This window comes from Bos javanicus, chromosome 2 (assembly GCF_032452875.1).
Source record: "Bos javanicus breed banteng chromosome 2, ARS-OSU_banteng_1.0, whole genome shotgun sequence".
Classification (NCBI taxonomy): domain Eukaryota; kingdom Metazoa; phylum Chordata; class Mammalia; order Artiodactyla; family Bovidae; genus Bos; species Bos javanicus.
The window spans coordinates 129,951,163-129,974,994 of NC_083869.1; the positions used below are offsets into that span (position 1 = coordinate 129,951,163).

Sequence of the window (23,832 nt, forward strand, 5' to 3'; positions counted from 1 at the left end):
AGCTGGTAACTGGCAGGGCTGGGATTTGTACTCAGCTCTATCTACCTTTATAGGCTTCTCACCACCACGCAGTACCTTTTACAACTTCTTCCATTTGCAAAGCAGCTTTGTGACTCTTGGCTGTCATCAAATACCACCTGTACTATTGTTGACTTAACATTTTTCCTTAAATTAACTTAAAGGGCACAGTAGTTAAAAGGGTGGTTTGGAATCACACGACCTGGTAAGCCCCCAGGCTGCCTCTGCTTACTCCCTGTATGAACTCTCTGAGCTCTGACTTCTTCCTAAAAGATGGGTGGTTGTGAGGATTAAAAGAGTTCGACACGTAAAGTGCTCGGCACACAGTAAAGATAGCTCACAGTGGGGCTGTACTTTCCCATTTCTCTGGATTGGAAGTAATCACATTACTTGGCCACTGAAATGTGGACAGGCATGACATATGAGCCATTCTGGGGGGTGGGGGGCGCTTTAGAGCCTATATATAATCTGTCTTACTTGCTCCTTCCCTCTGCCTGGTGATCATAACATTCCAAAGAGCGGCTCCTCCATCTGCTTGGCTCCCAGAGGGAGGAATCCCAAGCTGACTCACGATGGACATGCAGCATTAAGTGGGAAATAAACATTTATTGTTTTGTTACTTCAGCATGGCTTGGCCTATACTGACTGATACCGCAAAAGCTCAATGAACGTGCTCTTATCAATATCATTTACTACGACTTACACATTTTCCCAAGCTGACTCGTGATGGACATGCAGCATTAAGTACAATATAAACTTTTACTGCTTTGTCACTGCGGCATGGCTTGGCCTATATTGACTGACACAATAAAAGTTGAATGCATATTATCTTATCGATGTTTTTTACTACGGCGTACACGTTTTCTTAAAAAGGAAACCACGTCACTTTTGTGAATGAAGAAACAAAGCACTACTTGCTATCATTAATATTCACATAGTAGTTAAAATGAGAAACATTTATCCTCATACCAACGAAAATCAGCGGGCACACCCCCTGCAGTGTCTGCACACACCACCATTCATGAAGCGGTATTCAAGGCCTCCCTACAAGAAGCTGAGCCGTGGCTACAGATTCGGAAACTCTGGCAGCAGAGGGCCTCCCGCTCAGCTCCAGGCCTCTGCCCTGACCAGCCTGCCCTCCTAGCTGCCAGGCTCAAGGCTGCAGCCAATACCAATGCCCCATGCGCTTGCAGGGGCACCTGTCCCACCGCGTCCCTTACCTCGGCAGACAGTGCCATTCTCCACGGCCTCGAAGCCCGCCTTGCACATGCAGCGCCCAATGGGCACCAGCCACTCGCCGTCCCCGTTGCAGTAGAGCTTGATGGGCACGTCCACCTCCTCCGCGTTGGCGATGCAGCTGCCCCGTGCGGCCACCAGCGACGTGCTCTCCGCCCCCGACAACGTCTCCTGGAAGACGGCGCCATTCTGGATGATGCGGGGGCACTTCCGGTAGAAGACGCGCACGGCAATGAGGGACATGCAGCCGCCGTAGTCCTGGAAGGCCAGATAGAAGCCGCTGCGGGACACGGGCCCGAAACTCCGCACCTCGGTGTTGATCTTCATGACCCGGCCGCCCAGGTCCACCTGGGAGAAGCTCTCGTCGGCGGCAATGGTGTCCACCTTCACCCACGGGTTCTCCATCCAGGTGGGGAAGGTCTTGGTGGCCGAGTCGAAGTCGGCCTCGTAGTAATAGAGGTTGAAGGTCTCCTTGCAGGAGCCGGGCACGCTGGGGATGCTACTGCAGTCACGCACCGAGAACTTCATCTCTACGTGGATGCGATGGGCGCCCCGGCGCCGGATGAACTTGGTCCGTAGCCAGTTGTTCTGGCTCGACTCAAACACATTGCATACCTGGTACGTGCGGATGGTGTTCATGTTCTCATCGTAGCCACTCACCTCTTCCCACTGTGGGTGAAATGCCAGTCAGGTGGGGCAGCTAGGGGCTGAGCTCCAGGGAACATCCTAGGGTGGGGGGCACAGACTTTTCCTTAGGGGATCCTCCAGCCCTGAAGGCGGCAGGCAGGACACCTACCATCAGGGGCCTCCTCATCTCACAGGGGGAGGCACAGACTCTACCTAAGGGATCTCCCAGTTTGATGATGGAGACACGATGCCTAGCATCAGAGAAGCCCCAAACTGAGCAGGAGACTTGGCTCTGGCCCTGAGGAATTCCCCGCTCTACGCAGGAGACGCGCCAATCTGACGGGAACGGCACACGCGCTGCTCTTGGTGGTATTCCCCTAATCCGCGCGGGAGATGTGACCCTTACCCCCCAGGGGTAACTAATCTGGTAAAGAAGTCACGGCCCCCCTGCTGTTCCTGGGAAGCTCCCAACGGAAAGGAAACCAGCGCACGAGGTATGTGCTTGAGGAGCGACCAGTCTGCTGGAGGAGGCAGGGCTGTGTCTGCCTGGAGCGCCCTGTCTGACCAGGCAGACACAGCCCTTGCCTTTGGGGATCCTCAGCCCAACGGACGATAAGCCCTCACCCCCATAACAGAAACATGAGGCCTTTTCCCTGCGAGAGTAGTTAATACGGAGACTGGAGGGAGACCTCCCCGTCTTCCTGCCTGGGGTCATTGCTTTGGCACCTCACCAGGCCCCGGCCTGGGCACTTACCCACCCAGCTGTGAGCTCCCCACTCCCACTGCTGGAGGGGGCTTGGTAGGGCCGAGGAAAGCTGAGAACAGAAGGGCAAAGGCCGTGTTCCATGCACAGATGCTCACTCGCAGGCTGAGCCTTTGTTCACCCTTTCACGCCCCCTCGAGCACCTCTCTATCCAGCCTTCTGGAACCTCCGGGAGCGGAGTCTCCCTCCGGCCGCTGTATCCAGGTTCACCAACTCTCCCTTGGGCCTTTGGGGACAGCCTGCTTAAATGAGTGCCAGGCACGCCCAAGCCCTCTTGGTCTGGTCTCCCCCAGTGGGTCTGAGAGCTTGCTGGGATCAGTTCCCTGATCCCTCCTTCTCCTGTGCCCCTCTTTGGTGCTGGGCTGGCTTCACCTGGGGCAGGCCCACAAAAGGGCCCCAACAAGCAGGGTGAACCGTGCCGAGCCCAGGGTGGGTGCTGTAATAGCATCTCATTTCTTTGTCATGATTATCACATGTGGGAAGCACAGTTATCCCCATTTTACAGATGAGCAAGTAGAGACCAGAGAAGTGCAGTCACACACCGGCACTGGACCCCAGGTCATACAGACCCAAACTCAGACCCATGCGCATGCTTGTCCACACTGCCTCGAAACTCAAGGACCCAGCAGTGGGCTTTGTTCCAGCTCTGCTAACTTGGTGTGTGACCTTAGGCAAGTCACTGCCCCGCTCTGGGCCTCTATTTCCCCAACCGCCAGAAGTGACTGTCGGGGGGAGAGTAAGCAGTCGGAGAGGTGTCACCCTTGCGTGGGTGCTCTTTGTCTTTCTGCCTCCCTCAGATTCTCTGGGCCCAGCCTGCGCGGGGCGGGGCGGGGCGGTGGCTGTGGCTGCTGTGAAGGGCGAGCATGTGTGAGCAAGGCCGAGCGGGCCCAGCCACTCCTTCAGTGGCGGCTCTGAAGCTCCCTACATTGCATTTAATTTTTTTTTTTTGGTGGCACCATGTGACAAAGTCAGCCCCTTGTTACAATCACTGCTCTTCTTCAGAACTTAATTAGAGCACTTAATTAGAGCACTCTGCCTTTCTCCCCTCTCTCTAATTAACATGCGGAGGCCCTGCAGCCTAAACACCCCAAATAATTGCGTCCGGGGGCCCTGCAGCCCAGCCTGGCCTCATTACTGGCAGGGTGGGGCTGTGGGCCCAGCCGCCTTCGCAGATGGAAAATTGGTGACAAGAAAGAGCCACAGAAAGAGGCCTGACCCTGGGGCCCTGCCTATTGAGAGCACAGGCCTGAGGGGGGTAGCGGAGGATGCAGTTCCTTGGGGTAGCAGCTGAGTCCCCATGGAGGAGCTGGGATGGGGGAGCGGGGGCTGGGGGAGCCCCGAGCCCTCACCAGAGACCAGGGGGGTGAGGAGGGGCTGATATCAGAAAGGAAGGCGATGAGGATGATGCCGGCGACAGCTCCCATAGCCACTTGCCACTGGGAGCCCACTCTGCGTCAGGCGCCATGCTGGATACTTTGCAGAAAAACCTCACAACAATTCTATGAGGAAGACATGATCACCACCATTTGATACACGAGGAAGCTAAAAGCTCAGGCAGGTTAAGGAACTGGCCCCCCAGTCACACAGCTGGTAAGTGGCAGAATTGGAATGGCTTCCCCAGTGGCTCAGGTGGTTGAAGCAAGGTGGGAGACCTAGGTTCGATCCCTGGGTTGGGAAGATCCCCTGGAGGAAGGAAATGGCAACCCACTCCAGTACTCTTGCCTGGAAAATCCCATGGACAGAGGAGCCTGGTAGGCTACAGTCCATGGGGTTGCAAAGAGTCGGACATGACTGAGAGACTTTCTTTCTTCAGGGGTCTGACTCCACAGCCTATAGGTAACTGCTGGGCTGGTTGTTGTGAGAAGAAAGAGGAATCTCAAACTGCGCCGGATTCTTTTTTTTTTTTTGGCCGGGGTGGGGGTGGGGTGGGGGGAGGGGGTGGGTGGTGGCGTATGTGCCACATGCCATGTGGAATTTTAGCTCCTGGACCAGGGATCGAACCTGTGCCCTTGCAGTGGAAGCAGAGTCTTAACCATTGGACCACCAGGGAAGTCCCTGTGCCTGATTGTGTTCCTGGGAAGCTCATAGCCTACGTGGGCTCAGACCACAGGACCCAAGGAAGTGTGATGGTAGGAGCTCAGGAGGGTAGAATCTAGTGTGGTGGGAACCCAGAGGACTAGGTCACAGCCTTGGTTACAAACCTGAGCCCTCATCACTTACTAGCTGTAGGGTCCCGGGCAGGTGGCTATAGCTCTCTGAGCTTCAGTTTCCTCATCTGTAAAATGGAGGTGGTTCCTTCCCACAGGACTGGAGATGATGTGTGTAAAGGTGCTTTGATACAGTATGACACCCAGAGCACGCTCAGGAACTGACAATTCACTTTCCCTATCTGTAAAACAGGGGTTGTGAGGAACCCTTCTCAGCCTCACTCTTAAGAATTCTATAGCACAAGAGCTAAAAGCATCCAGCCTGTTGTCACGGTAACTGGTACTCGATCAATGGTAGGGGACCAGTAGGGTGGGGCAATGAGAGCCCAGGTCCTGGGACCTGAAGGAGGGGAAGGGGCTCGAATGGGGTGGGGTAGAGCATCCAGGCCCCGCAGCAGAACCGGAGGTATCCTGGAGACCAGGAAGGGTTTGAGGACCACTGACTTACCCCCGATGGAGGATGCACAATCCAGCCCAGCTCCGCCGTCGCTGTGGTTGAATCCATCAGCGTCTCTGTGGAGAGAGCAGAGTCACTCATGAGCTGCCTACAAAGCACGGTCAATCACCAAGAACGTCCCTCTTAAGGGCCGTCTGTACAGAGGAGCCACCTACTTCCTTGCTCCAAACAATCACTAGGTCTAACCCTGTAGACTACCCTCCCTTTAGGTCCTACCTCTCACTCCATGATCCCGCCCACTGCCACACTCCAGCCAATCATCTGAGTCTATTCCTCTAGACTCCACCCCTTAAACCCAACTCCAGCCCTTCTACACATGGTCATGCCCCACCCTCTCAGCCAGTCACATCCCTCCAATCTAGGTATTGCCTTCCTTTACTGGGGAAGGGTCTTAACCTGGGGTCTCCTGGATGGGCTTCAGAGAGTCCTCAAGAAATTTCAAATTTTTCCTTCAAAATGAGGGTCCTGTTTGCTTTTCTGCGTGCATCAAATTCTCACCAACTGGAATGCTGGCCTTACAGAGGCCTCCCTTGGGCCCCAGCCAAGCTGTCTCAGTTATCCCAATTTTGCCATCTGCCCCATGCCTCCCATCAGGGATACCGTTCCCCTTTCTCCAGGAACTGGGAGTTCTCCATCGTGTCCTCATCCCTGGGCCCCCTCCCCCGGGGCTCAGCCAACTCTGTCCCAAGGACAGGGCCCTGGGGATGGAGGGGTGGCGGGGGTGAACACCGTGTCCAGTGGGGCCAGCCCATCACCTGCCCTCTGGGGTTCAGAAAACTCAGATCAGCTTCTGACCCAGCTGGGCCCTACTTGCTTCCCGTTATTCTAGCTGGAGGGGCGGAACCATCCAGTCAATGACAAAGAAGACCCACAGGGCCAGAAAGATCTCCATTCACCCCCTGATCGGGCTCAGGACCCCTCCCCTCTCCCCCCTTTCCTGCCACAGGGGATTCAAAATGCTTTTTGAACTGAACTGTGATGCATTGAGTAGATTTAAATTGCTTGGGCATTCAATCCACAAATATATCCTGATGTACATTATGTACCCAAGCACTGTACCGGGTGCCCTGAGGGTGACTAGCAAAGCCCTTCTAAGGGAGCAGTTCACAGTCTGGTGGCAGAGATGGGGTGTGAATACAAAGAGTTGTCAGAGGGTAGGCGGAGAGACCTAGGGGATCACAGCTGGACCTTCCACACCCCCTAGGTGAGCAAATATGAGTGCGAGGCAATGCTTGCTGCTAAGCGCCCATCCTGCGCCCAGGACAGACATCACTAATCAATGTCCACACTCTGTGAGTACACAGGGCTTCTCGCCACAGTGCTCCAGGAAACCACCAGCCACCATCTGAGATCCTATCTCTGGTCTAATCTAACAGCCTCATTTTGGAAATAGGGCAACTGAGGCACAGAGAGGGGAAGAGGCTTCCGAAAGATCACCCAGGAGTTGGTGGCAGAGTGGGAGGTGAGGGTCTCCTGCCTCCTACCCTGTAAACTTCTAGACACTTCGTTTGATGACCTGGGTTGAATGAACTAGGGCAAGGAGAGTTGGGGCAGAGGGAAGTGTCCAGGTCGCTGTCAAGGTTGAAATGGGAGGAACAAGGTCTTGAACCAGGCAGGGGCGGTTCGGATGGGAGGGTGGGAAAGAAGGAAGTGTTGAGCCAGAGGTGACCCCAGTCAGACCCGCGGGCTGACAAGAGAGGATGCGGCAGTGTCCCCATGACCGCCTGTGGCTCGAGTTTGCGGTCACTGTGTCCCTCTGCACTGGGGGCTGGCGGGTGGGGGGGGAGGGTGCCAGGGACGCTGGAGTCCAGTGCCAAGGGCGTCCTTTTGATGGCAAATTGGAGGGAAGTTCTATTGTGCTGCTTTGGAGCTTAAAAAAGGGTTCCTTTTCACACTCCGAATGCTACAGATTTTTCTTCCTGGAGAGAACAAGGGCTGAACTTTTAACCTGTTTTCTCTCATCGGCCTCAGCCAGAGACGCGCCAAGCCGGGCTCTCTGCCTGGGCCCGAGGAACAGCTGCTGGGAGCTGCGCACAACAAGGGAGAGAGGAGACTGCGCTTGGGACCAGAGAGGGGTTGGTGGGGGAGGCAAACCCGCCAAGCAGGTGGCCCCACCCCTTGGCTGGATTCTTGGGCTGACCCAGAGGCCAAGCGCTAGAGGATTCCACAGCCCAGAGGAGGGACTGCGAACGGACGTCCTCCACGCCTGGGTGGAAACTCGGGCCCAGAGAGGTGCAAAGGACTGGCCAAAAGTCACACGCTAAAAGCTGGTCCTCAAACTCTGGGCTCCCAGGGAGTTCAGGTTTGGGGCTCCACTGTTCCTCTCCTCTGCCTCCCACCACAACTGGAACCAGCAAGGGAGGATCTCAGAAGGAAGTCAACGGGCTGTTTGGTCATAGACTGGAAGAGGCTAAGAGGAGGGGCCAGCTTGCAGGTCCGCTGGGGAGGACGCAGAAGGCGGCCCCTACGCTCCTTTCTCACCAAGCCGGTCCTGGGCTCTGCCTGGAAGGCTGTTACCCACCGGGAGCCATGGCAGGAGGGAACCCCCAGGGTGCTTTCCCCTTGGCCTTTGCCTTTCCATGTCCACATCATCCTCCACCCTCTGCAAAAAGGCAGGTAAGCAGAGCAGATGGACTGGGACTGGGAGGTCAGACTTCAATTCTAATACCTTCTCTGCCACCTTGGACTTGCAACCTTTCTAAGCTTCAGTCTCCTCACCTACAGAAAGGCCATAATACCTTGTGGAGGAGAATAGGAGAGCTAAGTGAGATGGGAGGGTTCTTAGCTTGCAGCCCAGCCCAAGCAGATCATCAGTAAGTGGCGGCTATTCTTTTTTCAGATCCAGCATGGTGCGTTTTGGCTGACCCCGTGCTGGCGCACACACATCGTTTCCTTTGGGCTCATCAGGTGGCCCCTGCAAGTGAAGGCGAGTCCAAGCAGCTCCCCCCACACCCCAGACCACGCCTGCCAACATCTGATGGACATCAGCCTCTCGTTCGAGGGCTGAGGCCTCCAGGGAGCCCCTCCTGGTCTGTCTGATTCCGCTTTCCTGGAATGCCCTGGTTTCCTCTTTGTTCCTCTTAACCAAGTACTGAAGTTCAAGCTCAGTTTTCCTGGGAACCTGGGTGGGTTCAGCAAGCCATGCCCTATTTCCATCACCAGCACTTCCCTCCTCCCCATAACACCCCAGACCTTGCCCCTCTGTTCTCAAAAATCTACAGAGGGAGAGAACTCATGTTCACTGATACCAGAGACCCTGTCTATTAGGAGCCAGAAAACCTCACCAACATCCTCACAGTGATGCCAAGAGATAACTGATACTGTCCCATTTCACAGATGAGAAAACTGAGGTTTACAGAGGCTTAGGGACTTGCCCGGGGTCACACAACTCTTCCATTTACAAGCTGTGCTCTGGCTACACACACAGTTTGGTACTCTCTCTTGCACACTGATTCTCCTGATCTCCTCCCCTTCCACCCCATCTGTAATTTACTTACCCCAAGACCCAGCAGAGGGCTTTGCACTTAGTAGGTCTTCAGTCAAAGGCTACATTCCCCTTCCCTCCCCTAAAACTGTAAGCCTCGAACATGCCAGTGTTCTGCTCCTTCAGGACAACACCCATGACTTTGGCTGTTTCCACCTACAGCCTGTACTATTATATAATTACAAAATTTCTTCCGACTCTTTTTTTTTTCCTCAAGTGCATTTTAAAGAGGAAAAAGTTATCATTATTACAAATGGGAAACCAATATCACTTGCCATAAAAGGAAGGAAAACAAAAATAAGACTATTACCATTTAAAAAGTTTGCCTGCAAACTACCCAATATCATCTCACTCCCCACACTTTGGGGACCACTAGGCTCTACAAGCTGCCTCTCAATTGCTTGAAATGTGCTCTCCACTCCCCCGCCCCGCTCCCCCCCCCCCAGCTGTGACAATGACAATCCCACGTGCAGGGGAAGCCACTTTCACTGTACACAGATAATTAATCACCACATGATGAGACAAAACCACAACAGGAATGCGTGTGGGGGTTCGGTACGTGATGCCACTGGGTACACCAGGAGAGGAAGAAAACAAACAATCCAGGGATGGCTTCCTGGAGGAAGTGACACAGATAAAGGGCTTGAAGGATGAGTTAGGAGAGCGTCGTGGAGGCTAAGTGGGAGAGCGCGCCAGGCAGAAGGGACAACAGAGGCACAGGCACGAGGTGACGGCAGCGTGTCTCGCGTGTAGGCATGAGGGAGGGAGAGGCAGGGACTGACGGGGGCTGGGGGCTGAGCTGGAGCGCTGGAGCAGGGGCCGCCCAGCAAAGGCCAGCGACTGTCCGAGGCCCCCTCGCTGGACCACACCCATCTGCCCACATCTTTCCCGGCTCCCCTGGTACCACCCACCCCCGCCCTGCCTACCACTGCCCTTTCACTCGCCTCTGGGCCCTCCCAACCTCCCAGTTAGTCCTGGAAATGTCCAGATCTCAATCCCTGGATGTTTGAAGTGACCATTAAAAAAAAAAATCCCAGTGGAAAGATGGGGAAACAGAGTACGTGGACAAGGTTTTCAGCACCCAGCCACCAGCCCGGAGTGCCTTACTTGATGGGGAAAACAGGGTCCAGACCCTGGGAGTGGCTTTGGCCCTCGCCCCACTGCTCCCACACCGCCCCCCCTGCTTCCTGGAGACTGCACAGAAGAAAGCAATCAGGAGGCCCTGATCGCACAGGCTGGGGAGGCCCGAAGACCCCTCTGGCTATGTGTGAATGAGCGGTGCACATTTCAGAAATATTTGCGCTAAAAAGGAGACACACTGAAGTCGTTAGCGTTTGGGCCGACGGGAGAGTGGCTGTGCGGGGCCCTGTTTTTAGGCTGGAGTGGAGTGGGTCGCCCTCTGCTCCCCGACCCAGCCCTGGTCAGCTCCATCTGAGCCCTTCTTGGATCAGACTTCTCCAGGGCCACAGACACCGTCTGCGCCAGTGACAGCAGGTGAGAGTTCCAAAGACACGAGGAGAAGCATTTATTAAGTGCCTACTGTGTGCTAGGCGTTGAGTTGGGCGCTCTAAGCATGGACTCAGGCTCCTGGCAACCTGTGGGGTACATTAGCCCCACTTTACAGACGTGGCAGCTGACATCAGAGAGGCGAAGTGGCCTGACAAGCACTCAGAGGCAGGGCTGGGGTTTGAACCACCATCTGTTTCATTCTTCATCTGTGTTATTTTCAGGAGACTGTAGCTATAGCCTTAAAACACACACACCCCCACACACTCACACACTATGCTCTTTTTGTTTAAGGGCCTGTGTAAGGACGGGAGGGGATAAAAAGGGGAGGGCAGCAGGGGAGTGGTGCACAGACTGTCCAGGCTGGAACCTTGGCTCTGGCACTCCTTTAGTGAGTGACTGTAGGCAAACCTGTGCTCCTCTCTGGACCTCAGTTTCCCCATCTGTATAATGGGTCATGTGAGAATTAAGTGGCATCACACAGGTGAGTCCCGTTGATCTGCAGTCTCCAAGGCAGTCCGCAGGGTCGCAAAGAGTTGGACACGACTGAGCGACTGAACTGAACTGAAGGCCCTCATTCTGGAAGAGCTCTGTCTGCCTCCTTCACTGCTGTGACTTTAGCACTGAGAAATGATTCTGGTACACAGTAGATGTATTTGATTTTACACACGGCTGAGGTTTCTAAAGCCCATGTCTGATCATGTCTTAACTGAACCGAACGCCCTTCAGAACTCCCACTGCCAGCGAGGTCAAGTCCTAGCTCCTCCACAACCCATTCAAGGCCCCTGTCAGGCAGCCCAGCTTAATTACCTCCAGCCGTGACCAGCCTTCCTGAGTTTCCTTCTGCGTGCAGAAGGCGCTATGTTTCCTTGGGCCTTGGTGACTTGAATGTTCCCAATTTTTCTGCTTGGAATGTCCTTCCAGCTTTGGAGCCTGGCTAACTTCTCTTCCAAAACTTAACTCAAGGGGGCTTAAGTTTCTGGCAGCTGTCCCTGAATTCTCCCGGTCTGAGAAACAAGATCATGGTGATTCAACAAACATCTACGTGACTCTACCTCTTGTGTGTCAGGGCCTGTGCTGAACACTGGGGACGAAAAAACAGATCAAGTCCTTCCCTCAAGGAGCTTTCCAGACTAGTGCCCAAGATGTAAACTCTCTACAGAGAGAGGCAGAGTGAAGCAGCTGATATGGGCTGTGAACCCGGAAGCCCAGGGGAAGAAAGGATCACCCTTGACCAGGAAATCAGCAAAGGTGTCTCAGAGGAGGTAGCATTTGGGCTGGGAGGAGAGGGGAAGGGCATCCCAAGTAAAGGGCACGGCAGAATCAAAGGCTCAGAGGTGTGAAAGTGGAGTCTGGGCCACAGTAAAACCCGAGGGTCTCAGTGGTGGGCTCTGGGCTAAAGGCTTACCATTCGTTATCTCATTTCATCATAACTATTTATAAAGTAGGTACTTTACTGAACCTCCCTTTACAGATGGGAAAGCTAAAGTTAGGAGAGATTGGTCAAGGTTTTCATGGCCGGGCAGCGGTGGAGCTCCATCTGCCTCACGCCAAAGCCCATGTTCTTCACCACTGCATTGGGCTGGCATGTCTGTGCCGTGGGGTGGGAGCAAGATGCTTTGTGGATGAATCTGTCACCTCAGGATGGGGCCAGATGGTAGGGCCTCAAGTATGGCACTCAGGAGTTTGGATCTTGTCCTGAAGATCCAAAACGGGGCAATAGAGGGTTCCTGAGGACGGTAGCGATATGGTCTATCTTAAGAACATGGACATGAGAACATGGTCTGTCCTCAAGATGGACAGATATCTTGCAGTGATTCCCTGGGATCTTTGCTCCAGATTGGCCAGCAGCCCTCAGCCCAGGCAACCAAACAGCCTGGCACGTGACCTGAGATGCAGATGCCACTCTGAACCCTTCCCAGCAGCTCTAGCTGCTCCCTGCTGGGGCTAATGGGGCTCAGGTGACTCGAACACAGGCCTATCTACCCTGCCACGGCCTGGTCAGATGCTAGCCACAGTCTGGAGGCCAGACCTGGGCTAGCCATTGCAGGGAGTCGGAGGATTCTTCCTCTGGTCCATGATAGGATTCCAAGAGGAGGCAATAGTCAGGATCAGGAGATAAAGTTCAAGGCCGTGGATAAGCCGGGTGATCTGGAAAAGTTCACTGTACCTCTCTGAGCCTTAGTCTCTTCATCTATAAAATGGGGATCATAATATTCTCACTCAATGTACCTCCCAGGGCTGCTGAGAGGCTCTAAGGAGGCACTGGGTGCAAAGGGTCTTTATCACACGCAAAGGCTGGGCCCTACGGAAGCAACAGCGAAAATCACTGACACTCATGGAGGACGCAATGTGGGTTTCAGTGACATCATCCCACTGACGCTTCAGAGCAAGTAATGGAGAAGCCAAAGCTTGGGGAGATCAAGGACTCCCCGGAGGCCACATGGCCACTAAGAGGCAAGGCCAGATGGGAGTGTTCAGTCTGACCCCAGAAGGCACCAGGTCACGCTGATTCGCAAATGGGAGGGAAAAAAATCAGAGCGTTCAGGTACCACGCTCTTGGTGCCAGGCCTTGAGCCGTCACTCCACACATCCTGCAAGGCTGGCACATTACCCTCATTGTACAGATGAGGAACCTGGGTTCCGAAAGGCTCAGAGACCTGCCCAAAGCCACACGGCCCCACAGCAGCAAAGCTGGATTTGAACTACAGCCCCGGGTTTCCTGTGGCCTCCTTCTCTGAAAACCAGGCGAGAAGTATCAGCTGAGGGCATCTTGGGGTCGCTGGTCCAAAGCAACCAAGTAGAAGGCGGCGATGCCAGCAGGGCAGCCCTGGGCTAGCTGCGGGCAGGCTGTGGATCTCACAGGCTGAAATGTGCCAAGAGGCAGTGTGATGTTTTTCCAGCTCGGCCCTCCCACACCCGCTCCGCCCTCAGGCTCACGGAAAGAGGACCCAGCTAATGTAAAATCCTTCTGCCCGCCAACTCTCCCAGCACACACCCCTCCTTGTCCTCCTGCCATCAGAGGCCCTCCTCTGCCTCGGTTGCCTGCCTGGAGCCTGTTCTTGTTTTCTCAGGCCCCGGGCGGAGGAGTCCCCGCGACGCTGGGCTCCTCTGCTCTGTCCTCCTGCCTGCCCGCCGCTGGCCTGGGCATCCGCCAGCGCCGGCCGCCCGGCTGAAATCCAATCCTCCGGGCCAGCCGGGGTGCTCACTAACAGCGGGCCGTATTGTGCGGCAGGGGCTTCGGGAGAGTTTGGATTCGCTGCTTGGGGACCCACTTAACCTCCGCAAAGGACAGGATGATGGATGGGGGTCTGGGAAGGGGTTGCTGGGGGTGGGGTGGGCGGTAAATGAACACCAGGGCTGCTGGGGAAGGGGAAGAAGGGAGGCAGGGATGGGAATCGCCCTGCACACAGAAGAGCCCTGTCAGTCTTCAGGACAACCCTGAGGGATGCCCGGTATTCTTGCTGGCCCCATTTTATAACAGAAGAAAAATGAAGATCTGAGAGGTGAGGCGACTTGGCCCAAGTCACACAGCAACTCGGAAAGTGAACTCGAGTCTACTGCCCTTGACGTTCCTGACACACCAGGCGGCCTCTCAAGCCAGCATTTGTCCACTGTTTTAAATTTTTAAAGCCCTTTTACTTAAATAAATCCACAGGCAATTCCTCCCTATTAAGTAGTTAATGAAAATATAGGGATGGCACTGCTCTATTTAAAATGGATAACCAGCAAGGTCCTTCTGTATAGCACAGGGAACTCCGCTCAATGTTGGGTGGCAGCCTGGATGGGACAGGAGTCTGGGGGAGAATGGATACACGTAAATGTGTGGCTGAGGCCCTGTGCGGTCCGCTTGAAAGTATCACAACATAATCGGCTATACGCCAATATAAAGTACAAAGTTAAAAACATATATATAGTGCTGGCAACTGGCATCACTGAGGGCCTACTATGTGCCAGGTCTGTGCTGAGCACTTTTTGGCTTTATCCGGCGAGACCCTGATAGTGACTGCTTAGTTGGGAACATTAATCACAACCTTTTTTTTTTTTTTTCCTTTTGGCTACACCATGAGGCATGCAGGATCTTAGTTCCTTGACTGGGGATCAAACCTGTGTCCCCTGAAGTGGAAGCACGGACTCTTAACCACTGGTCCACGAGGGAAGTTCCCATCATAACCATTTTAAAGAAGAGGAAGCACACTCAGGAAGGCGGTTACTTCTGGGACCTGTCTCGGGCTGGCTAAGGGAAGCAGGAGCTCAGCCACCCCTGCTGTTTACAGTCAGCACCCCTTCTGAGTGGTTGTTTAACATTTTTTCATCTCCCTTCAGCCCCCTGGACAGAGCTCCCACCCTGCAGTTCGGCACTCAAGGCGTTCCTTCTCCCTGCAACAATCCTCGTCCTCTTAGCCTGCCTAGGACACTCATACGCATCCTCCAAGCTCCATTTCAAGGGATCTGCCTGGTGGGTCAGTGGTTAAGAATCCACTTAGCAATGCAAGGGGCGCAGTTTCCATCCCTGGTCGGAGAACTAGGATCTCACATGTTGCTGAGCAACTGAGCCCATGTGCTGCAACTACTGGAGCCCGAGCACCTCAACCAGAGGGTCTGTGCACAGCAACAAAAGACCCCACGTGACACAGTGAAGGTCCGCAGGCTGCGGCTAAGACCCAATGCAGCCAAAAAAAAAGATCCGTATCAAAAGTCACCCCCTCCTGGCAGCCTTTTCTCATGATCCTGGCACTGGGGCTTCTACAGCCCTGTGCATACCTCTCATTGTCACCCTGGTAACCCTGCCCGGAGACTTTTACTCATCAGCCCACCTGGGTTGTGAGTACCTTGTGGGCAGGACCAAGCCCGGATCACTGTCATAGCCCTCAGCTTCTGTTAAAGCCATGGAACCCGCACGTTGCCCCAACCTCCAGCCAACCCAGACATCAAATGCCCTTTCCCACTTATACCACCTGGGTGCCTGGACTTTTCCTCCAAGAAAGGCGGTTACTGTTATCAAAATGGACCCATATACTATATAATTCAGGCTTCCCTGAATTATACAATATTATGAAGTTCCCAGGTGGTACCCTGGAGAAGGAAATGGCAACCCACTCCAGGACTCTTGCCTGGAAAATTCCACGAATGGAGGAGCCTGGTAGGCTACAGTCCAGGGGATCACAAAGAGTTGGACATGACTGAGTGACTTCACTTTCACCAGTGGTAAAGAACTGGCCTGCCAATGCAGAAGACATAAGAAAGGGTTCGATCCCTGGATTGGGAAGATTCTCTGGAGAAGGAAAGGGCAACCCACTCCAGTATTCTTGCCTGGAGAATCTCAAGGACAGAGGAGCCTGGCAGGCTGCAGTCCATAGCACCACAGAGAGCTGGACATGACTGAAGCGACTTAGCATGAACTATATAATTCAAAGCACTTACTTAGCCCCACATCTGTGCTCCTTTGAAGCTCACAACACCCTATGAGGTAGAATTATTATTGTCCCCATTCATCCATCCACCCTCTCACTTATCCCATCCATCCATCTACCATTCCACTCCCCTATAACCCACCACCTATTCATCCACTCACCCACGTATCAAGCTTCCCACCTAAGTATCCAGTCATCAGGCATACATCGTCCCCATTAAACCAACTTTCTTTCCTTCTTTCAATTCTTCCTCCTTTTCTTCCTATAGATGGGAGAAAGGAGCTTCAGAGACACCTGCCCAATGTCACACAGCTAACAGGCAGCAGATCCAGGGGTTGAACTGGGGACACTGTGAGAACCACTCTGCTCTGCGGCCTCTCACTTCCTCTCATTTCAAACTGTCCCGTTGCACGCAGGTTTACTGTTGCAAGTCACCTCAAATCCTTCTGGATGTGTGCACAGTGTAAATTACAGATCAATAAGGCACAGGCCAGCGTCGGTCCAAGCTGGGGTCTGTCGGGTTGCAGTCAATTAGGAAGCCTGCTGCAAGACCTGCTGGGACTAGATCTATTTGCCTAATTGGCACCGGTTTCTTCCACTGAAGGACAATTAACTCAAATCCCAGGATCCAGAACACCCCTCTGCTTCTGGGCAAGATGTCAGACACTTAGTCACATGGAATTCTCCTGCTCATTCATTCACCCACTGACCCCACACACCCACTCATCCATCTCTTTCCAACCACCCAGTCTTCAAAATTATCCATAAACTATCCTGCCATCTACCCACTCACTCACCTCCCTACTTACCTATTTGCATGCTGATCTATTCACTTATTCATCCCTCTAACCCTAACCCTCACCCTTTGGCTGCATCCTGAGTTCTGCCCTGATGTCTCTGAGTCTGGTTCCCCTCTGCCTCCAGGCAGCCTGTTTCACTGGGGTCCCCTTTGGTCTGTAGACCTGGCTTCCCCCATCCTAACAGGCATGGATATGGCTGAGGCCTCTCCCACCCCCAAAGAGGAGCCAATGAATGAGGACTTGAGCCCAGATGCAGCCTCATCGCCAACTGCGACCCCCTGTTGCACAGTCTGGAAGGAGGTGGTGGTGGTTTTGCCGTCGGTCATGTCCGACTCTCATGACCCCATGGACTGTAGCCTGCTAGGCTCCTCTGTTCATGGGATTCCCCAGGCAAGAATACTGGAGTGGGCTGCCATTTCCTTCTCCAGGGGATCTTCCTGACCCAGGGATTGAACCCTGGTCTCCTGCATTCCAGGCAGATTCTTTACCGACTGAGCCACCAGGGAAGCTCAGTCTGGAAGGAGAGCCAGAGTGTAAAGAGAAAACCGCAGAGCAGAGGAGAGACCCCAACCCTGCCTGGGGAGTCGGTGGAGACTTCTCAGATGTGGGACATCCGGCCTGAACCCCAAGGTTCCGAGTGGGAGGCAAGCCAGTCTGGAAGGAAAGAAAGGGAGAACTGAGAGCAGGATAAGGGGGTGTTCCAGGCAGGAGGAACAATCTTGGCAAAGGCCAGGAGGCGAGGATGAGCACAGCTCCTGCAGGGAGCTGCTCGAGGAAAGAGGAAGTCTTGGGAGAAAGAGAACACAGACGCCACCAAGAGTCTTGAATGTTGGGCCTCTCGGCCCAGGCCAGCCCAAGGTCGTAGGCGCGTGGCCTGGTTCAGTTGTCACTGCATTCTCTGGTGTGACTGATCCGTTTTATAGGCATGGACATTGCAGCCAAGGGATCAGAGAGGTGCAGAGGGCGGCCCAGGTCACGCAGTTAAGCTGGTCAGAGGCAGAGCAATGATTCCACTCCAGGAGTGATGGCTCCAAAGCCCCCGCTCATTCTGAAAGCAGCTTCTGTCTCAAGAGGAGCTGTTTTTACAGAAAGTCTGCGTTCCCCTCAGTGCCAATACCCGCCTCCAGCTCTGCCTCTGTGGCCCTTGTGGTTCTGCCGAGCAGCAACAGAACCCCTGGGGTACCATCTCCGCTCAGCGAGAGTCCACCTGCTCCCTCCAACACCCTGGGCCCACTTGCCAACCACATCTGGCATCTCGGGCAGTTAAGCAGACGCAGCTCTGCTGGGGCATTTTCTCCTGTGCCCGTACTCCCCATCACCATCTCCAGGAGTGGAGCTTCCACATGTTCATCACCCTCATCATACCATTCATTCCCCACCATCCCCAACACCCTGAGGGGTGACCTCTGACAGGGAGCCAGGCGGGTCCAAGAGCTTTCCAGTACTGGGGCTTGTGACATGATGGCATGGAAGGTTCTTAACGGTGGACAGGCCTGATAAGGGATAGGACTTGAAACGAGGGGCCTTCGAATGGAGAAGACATGGAGGAAGAGGCTCTCTGAGTCAGAAAAGAGGTTATCCAGGAGGCGAGGGAACAGACCCCTGCCACCTGTATCTCCATCACCATGGAGACCATTTACTGAGCACCTACGCTACGCCAGGCACTGAGCCATGCAAGGGACATCCAGGAGCACATCTGAGCCTCCCCAAATCCTCCAAGGGGCATACAGTGTCTCCATTTTACAGATTAGTAAACTGAGGTTCAGTGAGGACAAGTCTGGAGAAGGAAACAGCAACCCACTCCAGTATTCTGGCCTGGAGGATCCCACAGACAGAGGAACCTGGCGGGCTACAGTCCACGGGGTCCCAAAAAGCTGGACATGGCTAAGTGCATGTGCGTGCGCGCGCACGCACACACACACACACACACACACACACACACACACACACACAAGAGGACAAGTTAGTGGGCCCAACTGCCCCTGAAAGTTGGTGGGGAAGGCAGGGTTTGTTTTCTGGGCTGCATGACCCCATCTCTTTCCACAATCCTGAGAAGGCTTTTGGGAGTCCACAGTCTCAGGTGAGGACTGAAGCAGGCGGTGGGGTCGGGAAGGAGTTGGGGTTGGGGTGGGGGGGCTTCCATGGCAGCATGGACACAGGGAGCAGGCATGATCTGATCTGGAGGTGGGAGGTTGCCCCCAGGGAGGGGCAGGGGGCAGGGGACAAGGCTACAGACTTGAGCTCTTCCCACCACAGGCTGGGGGTCCTTTGCAGCCTGAGGATCTTCAGAAGGAGGGCACTCCCAGCTCCAGGAGGTGGGCTGTGACAGTCACATTGACTGCCAACGGGCTTTTCTCGGTTTCCGGTGCAGGGGAGGGCACAGGGGACGGCAGAGGAGACTTCTTGTCTGTGCGAGAGATCATTCCATCAAAGCACGGAAGGCTTCCAGCAGGAAGTCAGCCACAGTCCCGGGAGGGCAGATAACCTGTGGTTTTACAGGCCTCCAGGTGCTGACGGGCTACACAGAGAAGCTTCTTCCATCTCCTACCCTGGGGGGTCGATCCAGACTGGCCTGACCTGGAAGGCCTTCTGTGGGCTGCCCTGGCCTCTGATGCTGACGGCACCTCTCTCCACCCCAGGCCAATCTGCTACCTATGAGTCCACACCCTCTTCACTCCACTGTCAAGCTTTTGCTCTTGGTTATACCCCCGCCGGGAACACTTTCTCTGAAAAGATGGGGCCATGGCAGGCAGGCAGAGCAGCAGAAGCGAAACCCAGGGCAGGAAAGAGTTCTGACAACATTCGACACCTCCTCATGGCTCCTGCCCAAGCCTCTTCCTCTACCCGGGATGCTCACCTTCCTCACCTGGAAAAGTCCTCTTTACCCTTAAACACTTAGCTCAGGGATCTCTCCTTCCAGGAAGCCTTCCCTGACCCACACCTCTCCACTTTCCCAGCTTGGGTTAGACGCCCCTTCTCTGAGCAACAATTCTGCAGAGTGTATCTGATGCCCTTTCCTAGCCTGGTGTTTGGATGGGGGCAGGAGTCCTGCCCTGCTGGCTGCTGAGTGGAAGTGGTGGCCCCTGGTGTCCAGTGACCAGGAGGTCACAGCTCCCTTCTGGCATAAGCAGAAGCCATGTCAGATGACGAGCAGGTGGTCTGCGCTGAGACCACAAGCACAATAGGCCGGCCCTGCCTTAGAGCTGAGCCAAGGAGCAGCCTCCTCAAGCGGCTGGGCTGTGCCACTCAGCTGGGGCACCTAGGAGCTGGAGAAGACCACAGGGCCACTGGCCGTGGGCAGGCCATCTCCTTGCCCTGACTGATCAGCCCTCAGTTACCCAGACCCACACTAGGGCTCCTCCTCCTGAGGAATTCCACGGTCGTGTAGCTGCAGCCTGGGTTGGCCCCACAGAGCTGTGGATGCTGGAAGAAGGCTCGGGAATTCCTGCTCTAATTAGGATATTGGACCTGGAACCTCAAGCATCTTGCCACACTGGGATAGGATGCTTCTCTGATGGGGTTAAGGTGTGTGGTGGGTGGTCCTGTGCCCTCATGATGACGGGTGTTCCCCTTCCCCGCTGGCCCTGTTTCTCTCCTCCCCAGACCCACTCCAGGTCTGCAGCCTCGATGACCTCATCTGGAGAATGGGAGCACTAAGCAAGGCTTACACGCAGGTAGGGATGCAAAGCTCTTGGCACAGTCCTGGCACAGTCAGCTTAGCCCAGGAGAAGTTAGTACCACAATTTGTATCACCCTTCACTACCCAGAAGCCAACGGGACTGAGGACAGCTCCCAGAGAAGCCTCTGGTGGGGTGGGGGGATAGGATTGGGCAGCTGCATTTAAACTGGGAAAATTAATAACCCTAATCCTGACCTCCAGCTGGGCACCTCCGACTGCCTGTGCCAGGCTCTGTGATAGTTCATTTTCACAGGCGATGCTATTTGGCCCCCATTTCACAGGCGAGGAAACTGAGGCTCCGAGAAGGGCAGTGACTTGCCTGGAGTCACCAGGGAGTTAGTGGCAGCACTGGGATTTCTCAGCATCATCGTCGAGGGCTTCCTGCTGCCTTCCGTGGAAGCTCAGTAAGTCCCCCGTGCTGGGCTTGGCAGGGAGCGCTCACTTGGCCTTATTTAAAGTTGCAATTATCTGTCCCATTTCCCACTGGTTACAACTGAGCTCTCCGGGGATGAGGGAAGACCCTGACGGAAGAAGCCGGGAATGGGGAGTTTCCAGGGGATCCTCCCTGAGCCTGAAACTGAATGAGCACGGAGGACACGTGTCTCTTCCTTCCTGAGCCTCTCTCCCCTCTGCCCCTGCCTGGGGAGCTGCCCAGGCCAGCCTTGGGGTGGGGGGTGATGCTGAGAGGGGCTGTGCCACGGTGGGCGGGGGCTGCAAAAGGATCACACCATGGGCCGAGGCACAAAGATGAAGCCCAATATAAAGATGGGAAGACTGAGGCATCCTGGGGATTGGTCCAATATCCCACGGCAAGGCAGCAGTGTGTGGGGTCTTAGACACAGACCTAGAGAAGGGCCCCCAAAAGCTCATTGAGAGGGAGAATGATGGAACTGGTGAAGGGACCCAGTAGAGAGTAATCTGCTCACAGGTGTGGATCTGGGGTTTTCAGTGGGCTGGTGCCTCCTGAAGGCCTTGTGGGGGACAGAGGGCAACAGGCGAGAAGTCCCAGAAAAGGAGATCTGGGCTCTGGCTGTGCACCAGCCGCTCTGCAGTATGGGCAGAACTGGGGTCCAGATTGTCTGGCTCCCAGTACCCCACCTCCCACCCAGACACAGAATTACTCAGGCATAGCGCGCCTACTCTGCTGTCCCACACACAGTCCTCAACGCCCCTGCCCACCTCCTCCGCTCTGATTTTAGCACATTCGCTCACGGAGCGCCTGCAGCCACGGTCCCTGCTGGGAAACCACAGACTGGCCAGGGTGACACCGAGCAAGCAGTTCTGGCAGCCACCACTGGAGCAGGGTGCAGACGCTGGCGGTGGGATGAGCTGGGTGGGACAGTGGGAGCCTGGTGGGTGGGGGGGCTGGTGGTGGAACCCAGGTGGGGTTGGGTCCAAATGCCAGGGAAGCAGCATAGGTGTATCCTGGGGAGCAGAGAGCATGGGCTCAGCAGTTACATCTTGACTTGAACCCCACTTCCTGACCCCAGGGACTCGGGGGTGGGGGGACGCTTCCCCGGTCCATGAGCTGCAGAATGGGAAATCACATCAGCACCTGTCTTGCAGGTGGTGGTGATGGTTAACGAGGGCATGCCCAGAAAGCGCTCTGCTCAGGACCTGGGCTCAGCAAAACAGAGGGCTCAGTACAACACTGACTGTCCTTATAACTCAAATTCCTATACAAATTGGGCACAGAGCAGTCACTAAATAGGGTTCCCTGGTGACTCAGATGGTAAAGAATCTGCCTTCAGTGCAGGAGACCTGGGTTCAATCCCGGGGTCAGGAAGATCCCCTGGAGAAGGGAATGACAACCCACTCCAGTATTCTTGCCTGGAGAATTCCACGGCCAGCGGAGCCTGGCGGGCTATAGTCCACAGGGTCACAAAGAGTTGGACATGGCTGAGTGACTAACACATTCAGTCAACATTATTATCAAGATTAGCCAACATAGGCCCTTCTGGTCAAGGTTGAGGTAGATGCCAGTTTTTCCACCCATGGTAGACAGACCAATGACCCCAGAAAGTATCAACATCCTAATCCCTAGAACCTGGGAATGTTACATAGCAAAAGGGACTCTGCAAATGGGATTAAAGTAAGGATTTCTGAGATGGGGAGATTATCCTGGATTATCCAAGTGGGCCCAATGTATCACGAGGATCCTTTTAAGAGAAGCAGGAGGGTCAGAGTACGAGAAGAGATGCAAGGATGGGAGCAGAAGTTGCAGTGATGCCCTCTGAAGACAGAGGGAGGGGCTCCAAGCCAAGGAATGCAGTCAGCTGGGGGAAGCTGGGAAAGGCAAGGAGACAGGTTCTCTCCTAGAAAGAGACAGGGCACCGCCCCCAACACACTGATGTCAGCCAGTGACACCCATTTCAGACATCCGACCTCCAGGACTGTAAGAAAACAATGCATTTGTGCTGTTTTAAGCCATGAAGTTTGTGGTTATTCATTACAGCAGCAAACAGAAACTGATACACCATCCTTAACAGAGAAAAAGTGATCACTCCCTGCACCCTAGCAATTACTCCACCCTCAGGCGTGCCTTGCGTGCGTGTTTATCACGCATGTGCTGGGCTTCCCCAGTGGCTCAGATGGTGAAGAATCTGCCTGCCATGCAGGAGACCCGGGTTCGATCCCTGGGTTGGGAAGATCCCCTGAAGAAGGGAAAGGCTACCCACTCCAGTATTCATGCCTGGAGAATTCCCATGGACAGAGGAGCCTGGAGAGCTACAGTCCATGGGGTCACAGAGTCAGACATGACTGAACGACTAACACACACACCCTCAAGAAGGCCACGTGCTCACTCCCTGCCACTGAGAAGAAGCCCCTGTGCTGAGAGAGGGGAGTGTTGGGGGTTTGGGGGGTTCAGGGCTGCAGTCGATGAGACCCCTCTCCTCCAGCATTTCTGATTCTGCTGACCAATGAGCTGGGAGAGGCTTGGGACTCGGGCAGGGCATGTAACTCGGCATTCATGGGTCCAGCAACAGGCTCTGTTCTGGATAGATAAGAGACCAGGTCAGGGTGGGCTACTCTTGGGGCCACCATCTATCTAGTGCTTACCATGTGCCAGGCACGGCCCAGGATCCAGTCTTCCCAAAGCAGGCGGACTATTATCAGCCCCATTTTGCTGATGGAAAAACCGAGGCTCAGAGCAAGTTGCCCAAAGCTATGCAGCATGGTGTAGTCTGGCTTCAGCTTGCACAGGCAGCTCTGGCCCCCTCTCAGTGCTCTGTCTGCCCCCAGGCTACTCAAATCTGACCGCCCTAGTGGGCACTAGACCTCTGCTGCAGGCCAGGCTGGGGGACCTGGTGTGACTCTCTGGGCCTTGGCGGGGAAGATCCAGCCCCCTTGTCTGCCTCACAGAGGTCTGCACAGTAGCCAAGGTTACAGGTGCCCTGGAGAGCGCTGGACCTCTCGGAGAAGGAAGAGCCCCTCTGGGAATCACGGAACCAGTGCTCCTGGACAGAGGCCAGGCCTTCCTTGTGGTGAGCAGCTGCAGCCAGTGCACAGCAAGCCCACTACCATCCGCATGACCTCTCTCAGGCTTCTGACAGCTTGCCATCACATCCCATTTCCCAGAAAACAGTGAGAACAGCTGTCATCGTGGCCATTCATGGAGACCCCTCCATACTGAGTTAAGA

At 54.8% G+C, this 23,832-nt stretch overlaps 1 protein-coding gene across 2 annotated transcripts in view; it reads right to left on the minus strand.

Annotated features, from left to right (window-relative positions):
- EPHB2 (EPH receptor B2) overlaps positions 1–23,832 on the minus strand; it is a 219,184-nt gene that overhangs the window by 134,068 nt on the left and 61,284 nt on the right. For both annotated transcript variants that reach the window (XM_061393779.1, XM_061393771.1), the window contains exons 2-3: positions 5,300–5,364; positions 1,239–1,923 (exon numbers count right to left, since the gene is read on the minus strand). In XM_061393779.1, the coding sequence (XP_061249763.1) occupies positions 1,239–1,923; positions 5,300–5,364 (750 nt within the window). The remainder of the gene's footprint in view (positions 1–1,238; positions 1,924–5,299; positions 5,365–23,832) is intronic.